Source organism: Lygodium microphyllum, chromosome 8 (assembly GCF_053477565.2).
Source record: "Lygodium microphyllum isolate KBCC chromosome 8, Lygodium_microphyllum_v1.1.10, whole genome shotgun sequence".
Taxonomy (NCBI): Eukaryota; Viridiplantae; Streptophyta; class Polypodiopsida; order Schizaeales; family Lygodiaceae; genus Lygodium; species Lygodium microphyllum.
The window spans coordinates 131,562,584-131,584,648 of record NC_141142.1 but is presented as its reverse complement, the minus strand read 5'-3'; the positions used below and the strand labels follow the sequence as shown (position 1 = coordinate 131,584,648).

The 22,065-nt window shown below is 39.3% G+C and overlaps 1 protein-coding gene across 6 annotated transcripts in view; it reads right to left on the bottom strand.

Moving 5' to 3' along the window:
• Positions 1–22,065, bottom strand: part of LOC148032865 (NADH:ubiquinone oxidoreductase, 17.2kDa subunit) — a 103,148-nt gene that overhangs the window by 23,657 nt on the left and 57,426 nt on the right. For all 6 annotated transcript variants that reach the window (XM_087683532.1, XM_087683535.1, XM_087683533.1 and 3 more), the window contains 2 exons: positions 829–903; positions 684–744 (listed from right to left, as the gene is read on the bottom strand). In XM_087683532.1, the coding sequence (XP_087539658.1) occupies positions 684–744; positions 829–903 (136 nt within the window). The remainder of the gene's footprint in view (positions 1–683; positions 745–828; positions 904–22,065) is intronic.

Below are 22,065 nucleotides of genomic sequence, written 5' to 3'. Positions count from 1 at the left end.
GGGAAGAAAAAATAAGCACATGCCAATTTAGGATTGTATAAATTACAAGACACACATGAAGAGGCAAGATAGACAATCTCCAACATTCCAACTTTGCTTGCAAGAAAGCGATGGTGCAGCCTGGAGGCATGGGCAGCTCATGTGGTTCAGTCATACCATTGGTCCTTTTCAAAGGAAGCAATTTAGACTTTGTAAAATCAATTTGTAATCCTGTTGTCATGCCAAACATGTTAAGCCCTGACATCATAAGCACATGCACATTATTTTGTTCATGTTTCTAAGATAAGACGGGGCATGAAGGACAAATCATCTGCATTGAACAATTACATATTTTAGCATCAGGCAAAGTAAGACCCTGCAATCTCCCTAGTTGTATCAAATATCAATATAAAGACTGGCAACTGACTAGCAATCGCATAGAATAGTGTACTTCATGGACAACCTTGTCTTTGTAATTTGTCATGGTTCTGATACTTCCTTCAGTACGATGCATTGACATCTTGCTTTCTATACTAACACTTTCCATCCCCACCAATACACCAGCAGGCGGGGGCCGGGGAGGGTAATTTTTTGGTGCTGGTTGGTGGGTGGGTGGGTGTGTGTGTGTGTGTGGAAAGAGAGAGAGAGAGAGAGAGAGATAATCACTATGCAAGAAAAAGAAACTAAGAACAATTTTCTCACACCTTGCAGTTCCCTCAATTGTAATAGTGTTTTTTGCAATCCCTTCAGAAAAACTTCCATCTCCTGTTTAGAAGGAAGTACACAAATCAGAAATGTGAAAATTTCTTCAGAAAGTTCATTATAGACAAAAAGGTCCATTTATAATACCTCCACTGAAACTGATTCCCTCCAGCCTAGCAACCTCCTGAACAAATTTGTCCATGTCTGCTGGCTTCAGCTCCTCTACATGAGATTAAAAACTATGTCAAAACTGGAAGAAATTTAAAGAGGCCCCGGTGTATGACTCAATTCATTCTCACACAACACTAGGATGCAATATACAATTGCAAACATTTTAAGAAATCACATGAACATTGCCGATTGAGACGAATCTTGAATACTAAAATATGTTGAAAAAGATGCCATTCTCTTCCTGCAAGCACAAAGAAAACTAAAAGTGAACACAAAATTTGGACCTACAAACTATGAACATCACTTGAGAAAGCTTACATTCATTCCCCTTGTTTTGATGCCTATAGCTTCTGCTTGATCATTAGTTGTTGTTGTGTGAACCAGTAAACACTTTAATGTTGATTTGTCAGACTCTGTGTGTATCCAAGTTATCCTACATTTCCCTCAATGATATTCTTAACAAGTGAAGTTAAACCAAAAAGTTTGGGAAATGTTGGGACATTAGATCCTTTGGGCATTTTGAGCCTTTTACCCACACATCAATGTGCCTTACTCTTGCTTCTTTTGTTTATCTCTACCTTGGGGATGGTGGGTTTTGTGTGGTGTGGTAATAGTGATGTAGTGTGTGGGTTGTGTTTGGTTGGGGGTGATGTCCATAAATATCATTATTAACAGCAATACATTTATACTCTTTAAGAATAATTGAAATCGAAAGTTTGAATCAGCATAATGCAAGGGGGATGTATCTCATGAGAGGGTGCCTCTCATGAAAGGGGTCTTAAGAGTCCCATTCAAGAGTCTACACTCCCCCTATGCTTCTGCTGTAGATCTTTGATCTAATGCAAGAAGACACAACATGAGCACTAGCATGCATACAAAGCAAACACTCATTAATTTCCATGGCACCCAATATCGATGTTATGTGGTTTCTTTTTTTTGCACAATCAGCAAGTATTATTCTGAACATTTATGAATTTATAGTTGAATTTCTTTGTGAATTTTTCCTCATAGTTTCATGTGGTTCAGTTTTTTTGCGGGTAGGATTGCACTCTCACTGTCACAGCTTGCAATAATGCAGGATGGATCTATAGTCTTCCCAAAGACCATGGACTAGGGAACTATGTGGTTTATTGATCCTTTGTAAGCAAGCATTCAAGGTTGAATACTCAAGGGAAATGGTAGATTGCATGTACTCTGTCACTGAAATGAGAAATGAACTTAATGATTTAATTAAACTTTACAAAGATTTTTTATTCAAATAAACTTAATTTTTGGTACCCCTAGCTCTTGGCATGGTGAGCATTGCAGCAGCAATGAAGGATTTGACATTCGGGCATGCAATAGACACGTGTGCGGATCATGTGGTACATGGCCTCAGAAAAAGGAACAAGGTGCAACGTGAAACTTTCATTAAATTGAAAGTTTACACCTTAGAATTGAGTCACATTGAAAGTTTCGCCCAATAAGCACCTCACTTAGGGCACTTCAGTTATTAAGGGCCCTGAGCTAAAGTTATCGCCCAGTGAGCAGCTGAAACCAGCCTTCCTCCTCGGATAGGAGGAGGTAAATAACCTGATTAAGCACAAATTACAACAACTAACAAATTCACAAAAGTGAAATGCACACTTTACCATACAATCTTGGACATTGGACAACCTTTTGGCCCAAAAACTGGTGCCCCTTGTAGTACTTCTTTAGCTCTTATTGCTAATCCAAGTGCCTCTTGTTGTCAAGTTTAACCGGCATGTCTTCAAACCAATTTGCCTCTTGGTTTGCTTAGGGATTGGCTTTCACCCTGCTCCTTGAAAGACAAATTCAGCCCCAATCTAATATTGGCTAGCTAGCCTTCTCCCTAAAATTCCTCAATTTCAGCTGCTAAAATTTCAAGTCCAAGGTCCTCGATTCTGAGCATGCATCTCAAGGTGGCTGTCAAAACCCTAGCCTCATGATAGGTAAGAAGCTCTCCTATATTTGTAACCAAGACATAATTTATGAACGGCTCATAACTGTCAAAATGCCGTCTATCTCTAGTAGAATGTCTCAATGCAAACTGTACTACCTGTCCAACATCCTATTTGACATCTTGTCTAACATCCTGTCTAACATCCTGGCCATGAGTATCGGTTGCTCGTCCAGGCTATCTAGCTAGTTGTGCGGGAGCACGGGACTCCTAAAAGATAACCCTGTGTATCTCAACAACTTTCTTACGCTGCATATACATTTTGTCCTCATGGAACACAACATCATGGCTGCAGATCACTTTCCGCACCTGCAAATCCCAAAGACGATATCCCATCTCACCTACATCTCCATAGCCAAGGAAAATGCATTTCACACTTTTAGAATCCAGCTTATTGTTTTTGTCCTTGGACACATGGCAGAAGGCCTTACATCCAAAGGCACGCAAATGACCATATGAGGGAGGCATTCCTGTCCATACCTCCTCTATAACTTGAAAGTCAATGCCACTGCAAGGCGACCTATTAATGATATGTACTGCATTAGTAACCACCTCAGTTCCAAAATACTGCACTAAGCTAGCCTAGCTAAGCAAGCTACGGACCCGCTCCTAGATAGTCATATTCATGCACTCAATCATACCATTCTGGAGTGAAAGGGGCGGTCAACTGGCACGCTTAATATCCCGCTCATCATAAAATTGCTCAAAAGCACATGAGACATACTCACCCCCATTATCTGTCCGTAGGCATTTCAACCTATGCCCAAACTAGTTCTCTGCTAGAGCAAGCAAATGCTGAAAGACTGCCAAGACATCATATTTCTGCTTTATGGGATAAGCCCAAACCTTACGTGAATAATCGTAAATAAAAGTAACAAAGTACTTCACACCCCTTAAGGACTGGCAAGGCACGGGTCCACATACATCTGAAAACACAAGACTCAAAGGCTCACCCATGCATGGAATACTAGATTTTTTATGCAGATTCCTAGTCTACATGCCATATAAAAAATAATCACACGACTCAAAATGCGAGTAGTCAAAAGGCAGAAGATACTGCAAAGTACTGAGCATTTCCATTTCTTTGAGAGATATATGCCCTAAACGAGCATGCCAAAGAGATACATGTGGGATAGAACCCAATGACAAAACATGGTCAATAGTACTAGATACAACTAAGGGGTAGAGGCTGCCAAACTTGGCACCTCTTGCAAGAACAAGCCTACCACGAGATATCTTCCATGCAGAATCACCAAAGCATACATGATAGCATGCATCATCAAGCTGCCCAACAGACATAAGGCTTTTAGTCAATGCGGATACATGACGTACATTATGCACAACAAAAGTGCTACCAAAGGGAAACTGTAGAGTGACATCACTAATGCCAACAATAGCAAGAGACCAATCATCACCTAAGCGCACAGAACTAGATACATTGTGATAGGTATGAAACCACTCACGGGTAGGGAGTCACATGAAAAGACACACCCGAATCCAAGAGCCAACATTGTACATACATCGACTGAGCCTCAATCTTTACGCTGCACTTTACAGGTATAATACTGCAATCATTGGATTTCTGATGCACTTTCTCTTTCCTCTTTTCTTTGTGCTTGTCATCGCGCATCTTATGGCACTGCAACAATATATATCCTGCTTTCCCACAATAATGACATGTAAGATCAGACTTACGTCTACGGGACTTGCTACGTCCACGTGACTTAGGCCGAGACTTCTGAGAGTCCTTCCTAAGACGATCATTATCCTTCTTGCCACTTATGCCATCTCTAATAGATAACGCATGTGAACTGCAAGAAGCATCATTGTTTTGCTATTAATGGTACTAATAAAATACTAAATAGTTACAAAACTAAATATTTATTAGACCTTAGAGTAACAATATTACCTATTATTATTAGATAACTACTTAACTAAACTAATAAGCTATTACTATTGACACTATTATTATTCACTAGCAATTAAGGTAATAAATTGATCAACTTCAAGAGTAATAGTGTTTGTGAGTGTTGAAGACCTTACCTTTACTAGTGTTTCTAGCATATAGTAGGGATTTCTAATGGAAAATCATAAAGATTAAATTTTGACATTTTTAAAGTTTCCCAAAAATGTAAAATGAAGTGGAAGAATCTTAGAGCTTATTGCTAGCAATCTCAAGGTTCAAATAGATCCAAAATTCGAGTTATGCATCAAAAGTTATGGCCATTTATGAGTTCTATAAGTTGCATCATGTGAGTATGAAAATGCCAAATATTTGCTTTTTTTAGACTTCTAAATTCAAAAAAGCTAAAGTGAGCAAACAATGGGATCCCCTTCATGCGGAGATCCATCCACTGTTTAAGCCACTACATCTGCAAAGCAAGGCTCTGCTTTGCATAAAGTTCCCGAATCTTTACCCATAGATTCCATGCACTATAATCTTCGTCTTCAACAACATTATTGTGGGCCTCTTCAGAGAGTGATACAATGATAATGGACTTGCATAGTGCATCTAAATCAGCCCAGTCGTCATCATCCATGTTCTGGAGTTTAATACCCTTGTTTCTTTGTGGCTTAATCTCCCACTTCTGCACCAAAACCTGCCATGTTTGAGACTTCCAATAGCCATAGTTGGTGCATTCCAACTTGGCAATGTTAAACAAAGCCGTATCTTTGACATGACCAGCCATAATGAGTCAAACAAAGGCAGACTATGCCAAAAACAATACCCTTGTTTCTTCGTGGCTTAATCTCCCACTTCTGCACCAAAACCTGTCACGTTTGAGACTTCCAATAGCCATAGTTGGTGCATTCCAACTTGGCAATGTTAAACAAAGTCGTATCTTTGACATGACCAGCCATAATGAGTCAAACAAAGGCAGACTATGCCAAAAACAATACCCTTGTTTCTTCGTGGCTTAATCTCCCACTTCTGCACCAAAACCTGCCACGTTTGAGACTTCCAATAGCCATAGTTGGTGCATTCCAACTTGGCGATGTTAAACAAAGCCGTATCTTTGGCATGACCAGCCATGATGAGTCAAACAAAGGCAGACTGCCAAAAACAACTTGCTGTAATTAGCTGTAAACAGGCCAAAACCACTACCAAAACAAGCTGAAAATAAGAGAAACTGCTCAAATGACCAGCTGTCCACCAAATAGTACCAAAAGTACATCAAAATGACATGATTAAGCTCAGTAAATACATCACAGTCCGCATAAAATGGCTTGCTGTAATAAATCACAGTAGTGAGAAAAAGAAAGCAAACAATGAGCTAACAGTGATCCAAAGTCAAGTATGATTGCCAAGTCAGATCCTACATCAAGCGGGCATGTAACAAACACTTAGCAGCCAAGAAACATGAGCCAAACACCCAAATGTGTCAGAGCAATCAATGTCAGTAGGAGGATACAACCCCTTGCATAAAGCACTCAGAGAGTAAGCCAAGCTAGGTGTATGCCTAACTGACAAGACCTAACAAAGGTCAGTGTATGCTCAAAGAGAAGACGGATCAAATCAGCCCAAAATCATCCAATGCAGACAAGTATCTATCAAGAGCATAGACATGTAAAAGATCCAAGTCTCATATACTCAAGAAGCTCAACTGCATAACCCACAAGCTTTGTAATATCCAAGGATAATAGCATGAAGCTCCCACTGGCAAAAAGATCAATGTCAATCGAGCAACCAAGCTCAAAGGTAGCATGTGAATACATAAGGTATCATGTAGCCAAGACCATATGTCAACGGAGCATCCAGAGTAATGGATCGGTCAAGCATCACCTATAGCATCCAGTACATCATGTAACAGTCAATGTCAAACCTCTCACAATCCAAATAAGCATCCAAGAGCTCCAAAGTATACAAATGAAAGCCCAACTAAATCTGTAAGGAGCATGCATTTCTGATATATGCTTCAAAGCATGTACCAAAGGATCAAGCATAGACCATAGGCATAATGACTCTCGCAAAGCGTGCCGCTGTAGACCAATGTCAACCAAATGCCAACCAACACGAAGCTCGATCAAAGCTCAAAAGGCATTCTAGAGCAATACAAGGCATATGCCAACCTCCATATACATCCGTGTAGTCGTATGAATCACCCGGGAAGCGCCCATGTCCAAAAGGCAAAGCATAAAGTAACCAAATAAGCTTCATCCCTAGTGTATTACAATAGTAAAATCACTGCTAAACTGAGATAAAACAAGACCAAAATCGCTCCAAATCATTCCCATAACATATACATAGCATTCCCTAACATTTGGGTATCAATTGGGTACCGAATGGCATCAACAACTAGTGTCAACCAAGCATAAACATCAAATGCTAATGTAACACTGCTTATGGACTGTTATAACAGTCTTGGAACTTATATATATTAGTCCAAACCCAATGCCAATGATCAAAGCCTTCAATGCGCTCTAGGCACGTGTGTATGCATTAGATGAACCCATTTCAAATACCCAAGGCTTAGGAGAGCTACTCTAGACCAGAGGGAAGTTGAAACTCGCTTGCATGAAGCCAAAATCACTAGTAATCACCGGTCAGCCATACAGCGGTGAATCCGTTTCCGAGCCTTGTACACACCGCCAATCACACTATGGAAGTTGGCCATGCCGGAAGTCATTACCTCAACCGCGAGGAGGGGGATGCTGAAGGCAGGGCTGATGGCCCTTCAGTCTTGGAGGGGTAGGAAAGCTGCAACAAGGATTTGGATAGATTTGGGGGTGTCCACAAGGACCTAGGAAAGCTCCCTCTTGAAGGGTAAATGCAATGAGAAGGTGTATGCTTCACAAGAAGCAAAAAGGCATGGCTGCAATGTTGTTCGTACCCTGTGAACTGAAGTAAAGCGACAAAAGAGAGCTCCAATACCTTCAAATGAATGCCCTGAGGATACCTAAGAAGCCCCAATGCAAGCCAGAGAACGATGAGACCAACCGGAAGCTCAAAGGTGCGCCTATGGCTGCCAAGAGTGAAGACCAAGCTGTAGGTATTGGAATGAATGTTGAATGTGTGCCAGACCAAGCTCGAGCTCGTGAAGAAGGCTCTAATACCAGTTGAAGGGAGGTGAGCCCTGAAGTGAAAGCACGAGTGGAAGCAATAGCTATGGTGGAAGGAGCAAGAGCAACAGAGAGAGACACACACAATGTGGAAACTCCAACAGTCACAATGTGTGAAAGGCCTTCTCTTTATTCAAATGTCACTAAAAGAATAAAGAATAAAGTGACAATGATGGGTGCTCGCCACCTGCAGTGTGCAGGTACGGGTACTGTCAATGTAGTAATACACAAGCGGCTAGGTGGAGGTGCCTTTACCTCCAACAAATGCAACTAGTGATGCATGCAATGTATGGGAAAATGTATCTTGGTATGGCTAGTACTATGTAAAGAAAAAAAAAAAACCCTACAACCCAATGGAGACTTGAGGCAAGTAAAGTTAGAAGTAAAGTTTCTATATGCTTCTTGGTGAAATTTCAAAATTATTCGCCAATAGATGCCAAATGGATGAAAGAGTTGGAATCGCAACAATGTGAAAGTATAAAGCATGGCAATGCTTAAAGAGAAGAAAGGCCTACAACCCAGTGGAGGCTTGAGGCAAGTAAAGTTAGAGTTAAAGTATCCATATGCTTCTTCGTGAAATTTCAATATTATTCACCAATGGATGTCAAATGGATGGAAGAGAATGACTTGGCAAACCATCCTCAGTTGTTGCAGCTTTACCTAGATGCATTTTAGTTAGAGCCGCGGGCGGCTCAGTTAGCTTCAACAAAGCAAGAGTCCGAAGTATTGTCTGAGGCTCAAGGAAAATGTAGCAGTTTCACTCCGCTAGTTGTGGACAGCTCTCATATATAGTGAATCTCAAATGTATTTAGCATGCATCCAAGGTATTATGCTGACAATATATTTGTCATGAAGTCATCACTTAGTATACTAGTCATTGTGAGATGTATGCAGATGAATATGAGTTTCACCCGAGTACTAGAACTATACTTTTGCATCAACTTATAGATCAATTTAGCATGAGTTTTTACCTCAGTTCTAAGACAAAAAATTTGATCAGTTTTAGCTTAGTTTGAGAACTATTTATGATCACCTTTGGGATAAGTTTTAGTACCGATTGTTGGTCAATTTTTCAAGGAATTTGTAATCAATTTGGGGTCACATTTGCATCAATTCATGATCAATTCTCAAATTAGCAAGTGATCAGTTTATGATCAAATTATGCTCAATTTTCAATAGTCCACAATTAGTTGCATGGACAGCCAAATGTTAGTAAATGTCATTGACATTTTCAGCCATGGTTTATGTTAAAAATACGCTTTACTATGGTTTTGAAGTCACAAGCATTGCGCTACAAACCCATCGGATGCATCATAACTCATGTTTCTAAACTGCCCTCACTATTTGATGACTAAGTCATTTGATTAGCCCTTAATCAAAAACATGATATGATTAAGGAGCAACTAATTACTCATTTGGAAAGCTTATCTTGGCTATTTGGGGCTTCTTCTCTATCATTTGGAAAAACCAAGTTTGGAGACAACCCCTCTTCTCTTCCTTGTTGTAGAAAATTGCAGATTGCAACCATGGAATGAGCTTACAACATACATGGAGTCGGATAGCAGCCAACTTTTCTTCTCTTATACTATAGAGATTTCATTGGGCAGCCTCGTAACTCCATATACACCAAGGTATGCTATTGTTTTTTAGCTAAATATCAAAAAAACAAGCTATCACAACACTATGGGCTGAGATCCTTTCTTCCTCAAGAAGCAAACACATGCATTTTGGTTTTGCTATAATTTAGTAACAACAAAGTTTATACTTGCTGAAAACAATGTACAGCAAGGGGCAAACAGTAAAAGATGTCACATAACAGTGGTAGTAGAAGCGAGCAACAAGAATCCCCTCTTGAAAGGCACTCAACACATGGTTTTATGTCTCCAAATGTTGAAAACGCTTTAGGGCAGCGAGCAACATATGTGATCGGTTTGCATGTAGCTCGCTCACATGTGATTCCACAAGTTCATAGTTTCCATGCGTTTTGAAAATGAGATTTTTAAAAACTAGAAAAAACAGAGTTTCAAAGTTTTGGTCATTTGAAATTTTTGTGGAAACGACATTTCAAAAAATACTAATAAACTATAATATAAATAGTAATATACGTGTTTATGCATATAAATAAATGTATACATAAATATTCTAAGCATACTAGAGGCTAGAGTCACTGAACAATCTCAACTTTAAACACAAGAATCCAAGATCCATGATTCGCATTGCACAATTTCACACCGTTAGTTGCAATCCAAAATAACTTACATTATTTTCAAACAAAACAACCCACGTGTGACATATCACATAAAACTTGAATCATAAGTATAATATCATAACATTTATTATCCAAGAATCATGACACAAAACTCAAAAGTCAAATTCATGAGTCTCATGAAAATGTGAGTGGCAATAGATCATAGTAGATACACGATACATTAAAACAAGGCAATCTAAAAACTCCAGAGTCGAGATTAAATGTCAAAATGATAAGGAAGCACTGGCCAACCATGGAAAAAAACATGAGCAAAGTGAATTCAAGCATCCACAGAAGCATCATCTACACCAATAGAGGTGTTGTCATCCCGCTTCTCCTCTGGCTCATTGATATCCACATCCGTTGAGGAGCTAGCAATATCAAAAGTCCCTAAATCTCATGAAACAACTAAAGTGCTAGCTCTATCGATGGCTCTTTAATGCTGTAAAGCAATCCTGTTGCACATGATTTGGCTCAAAGCTATCATCTCGTCATAGAGCATGGTGTATATGTTGTGTTTCTCTGGTGTGATATTTGCAATGACCTTTACCTTCTCTGTATTAATCTTATCAATATTTACTTGTGTTTTATTTAACATAGAGAAAGAAAAATATGCAATCTTTAGAATTGGCATTCAAGTATCGAAGATAATATGCTATTAGAAAATTATAAATATCATCACCTGCACTGGCTCAAGACGAATGGCATTTCTCTCAAGCAATTGAAGGTCGCAATGACAAAAGACCAACCTCTCTAACTGAGCAATGGTAAGCTTATTCCTTTCTTTGTATGGAAAAGCACCCAAGTACTCCAATTTCTCTCACAAGGGCTTGAGCTACAATCTTGTGAGAGCACTCATATAGCAATGTGTTTCTATAAATCATCATTCAAATAGAAACACAAATGGAGTCATAAGAATCAAACTATGTAATGATAATAAATTATATAGATGACATTATTTATAATAAAGGATCCTTGGGGATTCCAAATTACTAATGTGGATGCACATTTTCCATACTTTTTCCACCATGAGACAAGCTGAAGTTAAGTCTCTCTTAACTTCAGTCTCTTTCCCAAAATGTAAGCTCTCATTGTGGAATATTAAGAGATCATCCTCAATCCTTTGAAGTATAGACACATCACCACCTATTACCTTTGTGATATACTTCATGAATCCCTCCTCTAGCTTCTCACTCTCACAATACTCATCATCTCACCAATGAGAATGCAAAATATGGGCCACTACATGACTTAGTCTATGAAACCAATTCCATCTTCTCTTCCGCACAGCAATAATTTGAGCAATCCTAAAGAATCAAGATGTTAATATTAAACAAACATGTGAAATGTCAATTCAAGAATGATTATTCAAATATAAATAATAATATCAATTTAAAAAATAAAGAGTTATTTGCTTATCCAAGGGCAAAATGTTGTTCTTTTTTAGAGCCTCCCCTATCTTATCCATATATTCATAAAGGAGACCCATGGTGCTACTCTCCATTTCGGTGATACATAACAATGTGTAGATAAGATTGAGAGTTCTCACCATAGCCTCCACCTCTTTCCACCAAGTATCATTCATTAAATTGCACCGAAATGCCATGGTCTTTGGACAATCATACTCATCCCACTGCATGAACTCATCAGACCATATAGTGCGCACCAACTCCTTGTGAACACGCACCAACTTCTTGAGCACAATAAAGATGTAGAAAAATCTGGTGATAGAGGGTTTTCAGAGCTCAAGGTGGCTAAATGAGCAAAAGATAGTAACGACTTTGGATCTCTTTCTCAAAACTTAACTATCCTTGTGACAGTGCTAAAAATGGCCTCAACCCATTGAATTTTGCATATATTCTCAATCAAAAGATCAATAGAATGAGAAACACATGGCATCCATTCAATGGCTGAAATCTCCTCTAACATACTACCCAAGCAGACACAATTGCTTCCATTATCAATCACAACCTACACAACATATTTGGGCCCAATTTGCAAGATGGCATCCCGTAAGTGTTGCATATAAATGCACCTCTCATAGTAAGGCCTGGCAAAAAGGCATCAATGGCCTTTACAAACATAGTGCCCCGATAGCATGAGACTATGACATTATACACATTTCTCCTATGGACATTAGGCCATCTATCACATATTATGATATACCTATACTTCTTCCATGCATCTTTTAATGGCTCCAATTGAACCTCAATAGATGCCTTCTCCTTCCTCAGCTCTCGTGTACGTAGTGCCTCTAAGGATGGGTCCTCCCATTCACATCCAATGCGGCTGATGGCTCTTATGACTCACTTCCATTGCTTTGTTTTAGCAACGTGAAAGGGAATGGCACACCTAATGAATAATCTCATTAACTCTCGAGTTGCCTCAGCTATGGCTTGCTTTTGCATAGTAGCCTGTATGCTAGCCCTCTCTCATAAACCTCTAGAAGCACTTAAAACATCAGGCTAAGGCAAAGGAGTCCTCGTTGCACATGAAACTAAGACACTTGTAGGAGAAAAATTATGAATATTACACTAAACTCACTTCTTGAGTCGTATCTTGGATTCCACACCTCGTTGATATTATCTTTGAGGGGGAGATAGCAACCCCTTACATTTGTGGAATTGGGAGACCTCTTGTTACAAGAGAAACAAATTTTAAAAAATGTTGCAATGTGTTTAGAAGATGTAGTCATGCCCTAGAAGTACAAAGGCAAGGGGAAAGTAAAGCAAAATTTGCTGATGTGGAACAGCCATCAAATAAGGCTAACCAAGACACAAAAGTCAAAGAAAAATGAAAAATGTAATTATTGCAAAAGTCCCGATCATTATATTGATGAAGGCAAGAAGTGATTGGCCAAAGAAAAGAGAAAAGACTCCGGTTTGGCTATCCAAGAGACATCAGCTAGCAGATCTTTTGATAGTGATGCTATATGCAATTTAGTGGAGGAGGGTTATGCATTTTTAACATGCAGTTTTGATTCTTCATTCAGAATTTAATGCTGTTGAAATGCAGCATATGTGGTATTTTGACAGTGGGGTGTCCACGCATATCACTTCCAAGAAGTGTCTCTTTATATCTCTGCATTCAGCCCCTACAAGGAAGCGTGTTACATGTGCGAATTGCAGCAGTTATGATGTATATGGCATTGGTTCAATCTTGATTACCGTTGCAGATGGTTCAAATGGTTCTCGATGTTTTGTTTGTGCCTAGTATCACAAAGAACCTTTTGTCTATATTTGCTTTCAATAACCATGGCTGCTACGTCATCTTTAAAGATGACAAATGCATTGTCAAAGACACAAATGGATTATGCCCTCAAGTTATCTGATACCCTGAATAAGGGTCTCTTTTTGTTGGATATTTATGAGTGACGGTCTCATGATACTCCAAGTTGTAGTACTCTTTCACCTGCAATGCAGCATCCAGAGCTTCGGTATGCTTACTATGGACACATAAGTTTTGGCAATCTGATGACCCTTCAGCGGGTGTCAAATGGTAGATGCATTACCTCCTATGGAGATCCCACCTCCCCCACGCATGTGAAGGATGTATGTTAGCCAAAATGCACAAGTTTGATTTCAAGAAGGATGGTGCCATGTGTATTGTCCAAAAAATGCAACTAACACACTTTGATGCTTACGGTCCCATGCAAACACCTGCACTTGGGGGCCATCTTTATTTTGTTACTTTCATTGATGGCTATTAAAGGTAGACAGAGGTGTATGGGCTAAAAGTAAAATGTAATGTGTTTATACATTTCAAGCATCTTATTGCAAAGCTTGAGGCTAAAATTGGCTTGAAGGTGTAGACATTTCGCACAGATAGTGTCCCCAACACATGAAATTTTATTGTTTTGCTTAGCATTTGATTAAAAGTTAATCAAAGGTGCAAATGTGTAAATATGACTTGCACATGTGAGGTGCAAGTTGATTATTTCACACTGTGGGATCCAAGACCTTGAAATATCAATTGATGCCAAAGGCAAAAGATGTGATAAGTTACGTCTAACAAGTACTACATGGTACCTACTACCAAATTTGGGCCTAGACCAATTTATTGGCCATGGCCCACAAATATCAATGGTGACATAGACTTTTGTCTTCATTGGAAAGCAAATCTTAAAAGATTAGAGACTAGGAATTAATTAATTAATTAATGCTGATCTAAGGGGCTGATAATTGTTCCAAGACACTTAGAAGACAAGTTAGCCTAGCCAAATTAATTATTGGCTAGTAGAATTATTTTTATGGGTACTAGAATAATTAATTTTGAAAATTAATTTAATAAGCTACATAATGCTCAAAAATGGGATTAGACGACTACCACTTGGCAAAATTTCCCATACAAGTGGAAAAGACGTTTTTTAAGTTGTGAGAGAGAGAGAAAGAGAGAGAGAGAGGATAGTTCCAGCCTTCATTAAGCTAAGAGAGACTAAGAGAAGACTACCATAGCTACTACAACTGTTGAAGGTCATTTCCAGCCACCAAGAGACCCTCGAAAAGCAAGTGACATACCCTAAACAGACTACAGCAATAGGTGACAATAGTTTAAGGGTTGTTTCAACCAAACAACATTGTATTTGGTGTGTTTCATTGATGAAGACAGCTTTCATGGCTATCTAAACAGGGCAACAACTGATTTCTTCCATTTTCTCGCCATTGAAGTCTAAAATTTTCTCTTTTACATTCTCTCTCGTCCTACAACCATTTCTCAACTTCCCTCAATATTTTCCAATAGTTTGAGTCATCAAAGATGAGATATTGAAAAATCTCTCTGTAAATCCTAATTTACAATAAAAATTAGCATTCGACAACCACCTCGGGATGCATGCTCAAAATTGAGGGCCTAGGACTTGAATTCCAACAACTAAAATTTAATAATTTCAAAGAGATCCAAGAGGCCAGCCAACCAGCCAATGTCAATTTGGAGCTAAATGTGTCTCATAAGGAGTAGAATGAAGGCTAATTCCCCAAGCAAACCAAGGGACAAATTGGTTTAAAGGCTTGCTAGTCAGTTTTGACAGCAAGAGGTACTTGGATTGTCGGAGGAGATCTATGAATCTCAGTTCTACTCCATCCATTTGCAATAAAAGCTAAAGAAATACCGCAAAGGGTGCCAGTTTTGGAACCGACACTAAAGTGGTAAAGTGTGTATTTTTTATTTATGTGATTTCTATGCTTGCAATTATTGATTAATCAAATCATTACCACCCTATCCGAGGAGGAAGGGTGGTTTCAAATAGAGGAAGGGAATATGTGTCTCAGGCCTTTGAGACATTTTTGCTTGAAAATGGCATCACATATCAAGCAACTATTAGGATGACACCTTAGCATCTGAACTAGCTTCGTGAAAAGCTCGATGATAAAGTGGTAAAAAGTATTTTTATTGGCTACAGTTCGGAGAGTAAAGGCTATCGTTTGTATGATCCACGCACAAAGAAAGTATTTGTCAATCAAGATGTTACCTTTGCTGAAAATGCAACATTTTCACATAATCAATTTCAAATGCCAACCACCTATAACATAGGTGATGTATTTGAGGATCTTCTACTAGTTTCTTTGGTGTCCGCACCCACTATAAATGGCTGGACAGACTTATTACAGCTAGTTGTTCCTGCATCACATGCTCCCAAACAACAGGCACTTGATCTTGAATTGGCTCATGCAGTGGAAGATGCAATACAACATGAAAGGACTGCTATAAATGCAACTAAAACAATCCCTAGATGGTTGTTACAAACTCTCCAACAGAGTAGATTGGATCCAACCCTACCTGAGAGAACCAGAAGGGCTCCTAGACATAATGTAGGGGAGGGCACATTAGGCTAGTTTTACGGAAGTAGATGATGTGATGAGCATGTGTTCATGAGCTCACTGTTAGATGATGATGATGAGCCTACTTTCTTGGATGAAGCCCAACAAGATGTACATTGGATGAAGACCATGCAAGAAGAGTTAATCTCTATTGCCACTAACTTTACATGGGATTTTGTTGATTTATTAGATGGTAAAAAGGCTATTGGCACAAAATGGGTTTTTTTAACTCAAATGTAAGGCTGATGGCACTATTGACAGGTACACGGCACATTTGGTAGCAAAAGGCTATGCACAGAAGAAATGCATAGATTATGAGAAAATTTTACTACTACATCTCCTAAGAGTACAATGAGATATGTCACTACTATGGCTGCAAATTATGGATGGAAAGTACATCAGTTGGACATAAAGACAACATTTTTGGATGGAGATCTACTTGAATGTGTTTATGTTTCACAACCTCCAAGGTTTGGGTGAAGGGGAAAAGAGCACATGGTCTGCAAGTTGCATAAGTCTCTTTATGGTCTCAAACAAGCTCCTCATGCATGGTACTGTAAAATTGATACTTATTTGGCCAACAAAAGATTCAAAAATAGTCTAACTGCTCCCACTCTCTACATTAAGAGTGAAGGGAGGGACTTGCTAGTCATTCAAACACACTCAAATCGAACCAACCTGACCGGTCCGATCGGACACGCCTTGTCCAATTCTTAGAATCAGACATCCCATAATTGGACAATTCCACAATCAGACAAAGCAAATCAGACAGCTAAAATCGGACACCTGTCAAATCAGATGTCCGATTCCTAAAATCGGACACTACAGAATCGGACTCTGCAGAATCGAACCAGATCTTGACACATCAAAATTGACAAATTTAGCGCATCTAAGGTGACAGAGAGTACCGACTGCAACAGGAGAGTTCACTGAAAGCCTTACAAGCAAATTTGACCCTAGAAATCAGCTAAACAGCCAGGCACAGTGCTAACACTCAGAGCCATAGGCTAACCAACAGAACCCATTTGACCTTGAGCAAGCTGAACGATAGCAACTTACAAAGAAAGATTTCCTTCTTGTACTTGAGCTCTCTCTTCCTCTTGTGCACACAACTTTATGCTCTCACTCTCATTTTCCAACATGGTATCAAAGACATCTCTAATCCAACAGGCTCCCTCCAACTCCATCTTGACCTAAGTGCACAAGGAGACCTCATTCTTCTCACTTTATCTTCTTCTTCACCATAGCCAGCTTTGACCACCACTCAATGAAGGACCTAGGGAGAGGAAAGGAGGCAATATCTCCATCAGGTTTCTTCTAGGAACTTTCTCCCCACCTCAAGGGCAAATAGAGTGGCACATCAGCACCCAACATTGGGCACACAAGAGCTCAGCATTGTCATTTTCCCCAAATCAGCGCAATTCTGGACAGCATGGAGTTTGCAGCTGTGAGCTGTAGGGGATGCAATCATGCGTGCCACTATGGGGCTTCGTTAGCTCCCCAAGTGGGCTATCCAAACCTAGAAGGGTTTCCTGAAATTCTTTCTCAGCTGCTCATACAGAGCAAAACCCTAACTATGGGTCTGGCTGGCAGCCATAGCCTAAAAGCTTCAAGCTTTTTCACTCCAACTTTAATCAACTTGGAAGTCACTAACAGTGATTAGAATCACTGATTAATCTTCTGTGGAGTTTATTGCAAATCTAGAAGCTCCCTCTTCACGCTACACACACTTAATAGGCATCAGAAAGTCCATCAAAAGACCAACATTTCACATCTCAAGTGAAACATAAATTTGAGATGAGTGCTTATAATTACTAATGCTTCATTTCTCAATCATAATCTTGGTTTAAATCAGTTCTGAAAGATATTCAAGAGATTTAGTGTTTCATCTTAAGCATATCCCCTAAATGCTTAACTCACTCTGGATCATTGTGAGGTTGTGTCAAATAGAAACACATAGACCATTTCCTTATCCTAATCTAATCTTATTTGTCTGAGTACACATCAGTTGTTTTCAGCCTGCTATTAAAACATCATTTTAATCACTTTTGCTTGTATTTCCTACCCTGTAAAGGATTAGGCACTGCCATTGCCTTGTGCAATCGGTACGACCTTCCTATCATGGCCTATGTTGATGTAAAGCCTCAAATCTACAAGTTTGATGGAAGAGACTTCCACCCATGGGTGATGGAAAGGGGTTACAAGCCCTTCATCAAAGGGACCAAAGCCATTAATCCATCCAACCCTATGGATGTAGAAGATGATGAAAGAGCCCAAGCCATAATAATGTTGCACTTGGATGAATCCTTAATTCACCATATTGACCAACTTGCAACTGCAAAGGAGAAGTGGAATGAGCTCAAGAAATTGTATGGTGCAAGAGGAATTTCAAAATCTTCAAAATAGAATTCTTCAGCTTGGAATACATACAAGGAGAGAAGACCTAGGAACGTTCATTTTCCACATGAAGGAACTGATGGCTCAATTAGCTTCAGTCCAAGCTCCGATTGCTAAAGAAGATGCCATTGCAATACACTTGAAAGCCATACAGGAAAGTCTTTTCAACTCTTGTCACTACCCTAACAAATGTATCAAATCCTACACCTGAAGGTGTCATTCAGTCTTGTTTGGATGAGGAGAAAAGAAACCAAAAGGAAGGAGCACCACCTCAGCATCTACCTCAAACTCTTAGTCCATTCTCTAACTACTATATGTTCCTTTTGTAATAAAAAAGGACATATTGTAAGCAACTGCTGGAAAAAATATCCCAACAAGATAAAGTGCAAAAAATGTAAACAAACACAGCGTATCACTAATAAATGTCCAAACTCTCCTGAAGTACCCAAAGAATTGGAGGCCAACTATGTCTCCAAAGCACCTAATGACCGACTTTTCTAGAATCTAGTTTTCATAAACATACTTGTAGCCTATTTTATAAAGGCATCCCACTGATCAATTGAGAGGGGGAACCATTTACATACTATGTAATCCAATGCTACCTTGGCATTGAGGGGAAGTCTTAGAAGTGTAGCATGGGAACTCTGAGTAAGCAAGGGTGCATGAAAGAAGGTGAGGTGTGAATGAATTGAAGGGCACGGAAAACCCTAACCCTGGCCCACAATAAAGCTATATAAACAGCCTGAAGGTCATTCTCATATATAGAAAGAGAGTACCAGTTGTACCTTGAGCAACTTACTAAGCAAGATTTCCTTCTTATACTTGAGCTCTCTCTCCCTCTTGTACACACAGCTTCATGCTCCCACTCTAATTTTTCAACAAGCAGTCTACTAGTGAACAATGTTTCTTTTTACGTCGTTCATGCATTTCATGGCTAAGTAAGAAACAACCTACAATAGCTACCTCGTCTTGTGAGACTAAGTACAAGGCAGGCTTCATAGCAACAATGCAATGTGTATGGCTACATAGATTGTTGGTTTATCTACATATCATTGGAGGATCCTACACCTATTCTTTCTAACAATCAAGAGTGCTATTGTAGTGGTATGGAATCCTATGTTTCATACTTGCATGAAACACATTGAGGTGCATTACCATTATGTCAGAGAGAGATGCTATGCAAGAAAGATCAACTTGATGTATGTTCCCACATAAAAAAATGTTGCAGACATTTTCACCAAAGTGTTACCACGTGAGAAGTTTGAGGGCTTTTGAAAGTCCTTAAACTTATTACCCTTTGGTGATTGGTCATCCTTGTACTTCATCACATTGGCACTGCAGGGGAGGTGTTACAATGATTGGTCATTCTTGTACTTCATTACATTGGCACTACAGGGGAGGTGTTACAATTTGCCAATTCTAGGCGATGCTCAATGTAATTCATGTGGTGTAGACGCTTATTAAGATATCAATGTAGGGTGTATGTTAGCTGCAATTTCAGATAGCACACACATCACCATCCTTTTTCAAAGCAAACCTATACATTTTACCCAAGATGCATCCTTCACATGCATGAGGAGATGGGGTCTCCACAGAAGGCAAGGCATCCACCATCTAACAACGCTAAAGAGTCATCAGACTTACCAAAACTCATATGACCAAAGCAAGCATACCATAGCTCCGCATTCCACATAGCGGGCATAAGTGTACTAACTACCATAGCTTCATAAGAACTCTCACATGTGTCCAACAAGAAAAGGCTCTTATACAAGGTACCTGACAATCGAACAACGTAGTGAAGCTCTCTGTCTTTGACAATACACTTGTCATCCTTAAAGATGACCTAAAATCCATGCTTATTGAAAGCTAAAATGGACAATATATTCTTTGTGATACCAAGCACAAACGAGACAACTAGAAAATTTGAGCCATCTACAACAAATGATCAGCACTAAACCAATGCCACGGACACCATAACTATTGTTATTAGCACATGTAACATGCTTCCTTGCGAGGGCTGAATGAAAAGATGTGAACAAACACTTATGTGAAGTGATGTGCCTGGATACCCCACTATCAAAATACCAAGTATATTGTGTTTCAGTAACATTAAAGGCAAAATCAGCCATGGAAGGGTCGTAATTGCATGTCAAGAATATATAGTCCTCCTCTACAAAATTGGCTATTGCATCCCCATTTGAAGACGGAGTGGAGGATGTCTTCGAAACTGCCAAAACAGAGTCTTTCTTCTTCTCCTTGGCCAACCTTTCCTGCATTCATCAATGTAATATCTCAGTTTCTCACAGTAGTGGCATTTCCCTTTTTTCTTTGGCTTTTTTGTGTCTTGGGCAGCCTTGTTAAATGGCATCAGCCTTGGGCTGATTTTTTACATACTACTTTGCTTTACGATCGCCTTCATATTTAGAGAGCATGGCTACATTACTTGAACGCATAGCAATATTTCTCCAAGTCTCTTTCTCTTATAATAAGAGACCTTCCAATTCCACAAAAGCAAGAGGCTGATGCTCCCTCAAAGACAAATTCAAAAAGGTGTGGAAGCCAAGATAAGACTTTGGAAGTGAATTCAAAGTAACATTCACCGATTTTGCATCCAAAATAACCTCATCAATATTCAACAATTACTCATGTAAGTCTTGCAAGTGTGTAAGGCGATCAATCATGTTGTCACCCTCATCCATATGTACATCAGCCAATCCTCCTCATAAGTAAGAGATTTTGGCTTCATCACAAGCTATGAACATACATTCCAAGCTGCTTTAGAGGTCCTACATGACCAAATATGAGGTATAACAGCTCTGGACTCCAAAGGAAATCAATGACAAAGCTCATCTCGTGTGATCTACTATAGGAGGATCAGAGGCACCAACAAGAGCAGTTGGCTGTCCTCTAGCGCTACATTGAGGTGTCTAAGGTTCAAGCTCACCCGATCTCTACAAATCACAGTGACATAATCCCAAAGATCCTTCACAACAAGTAGATTGTGTATCATAAAACTCCACAGGGGATACTTGGTGCCATCTAGCTTACCCTTGTGAGTGAGGACTCCTAAAATGTTGCTATGGTCTCAAGTGTCCTGATTTGGCATTGCTGCAAATTAATGCACAAATTCAGCAACTAAACACTTCCAAGCTGAAGTGTGAAATGTACTCAACTGAGTACCAAAATCCCAACACAGGATACGAATGCAACTACAAAACTCTCAAAAATGTCAATCTCCAGAAAAAGCATGGCCACACGGCACAAGACAGCACCACTCTACAATTTACAGCTATTCAGTGTTGTACTACTGCATGTGCCTCGATATGCATGCCAAATATTAAATGTAGCAACTTAATGTTGAAAATCCCAAAATTTTACTTCTATTTTCCAAATTTGTATAAATTTGTTTGCCCAATCTGACATGAACAACAAGTTAATGCTGTTCCAACACTTGTTCACTGCTTTTGGATGCGTGCCAAGAAAAAGCCACAAATGTCTATGAAGAAATTCTGAGAAATTGAATATATTTTATACTTACAGCCTGAGAATCTGATGAAATGTCGCCTCGGGAAGCATGTCAACAGCAACTAGCAACTTGAATGTGCCTCAAATGCATGCCAGAGTCAAAAATCAAAAAAGCCCTAAGTTTCTTGCACAAATCTCGAGGAAGTTGCACAATGATTGCACTTTTGGTGAAGATGCGCACATAGGACTTTGATTTGAGCAAAAGC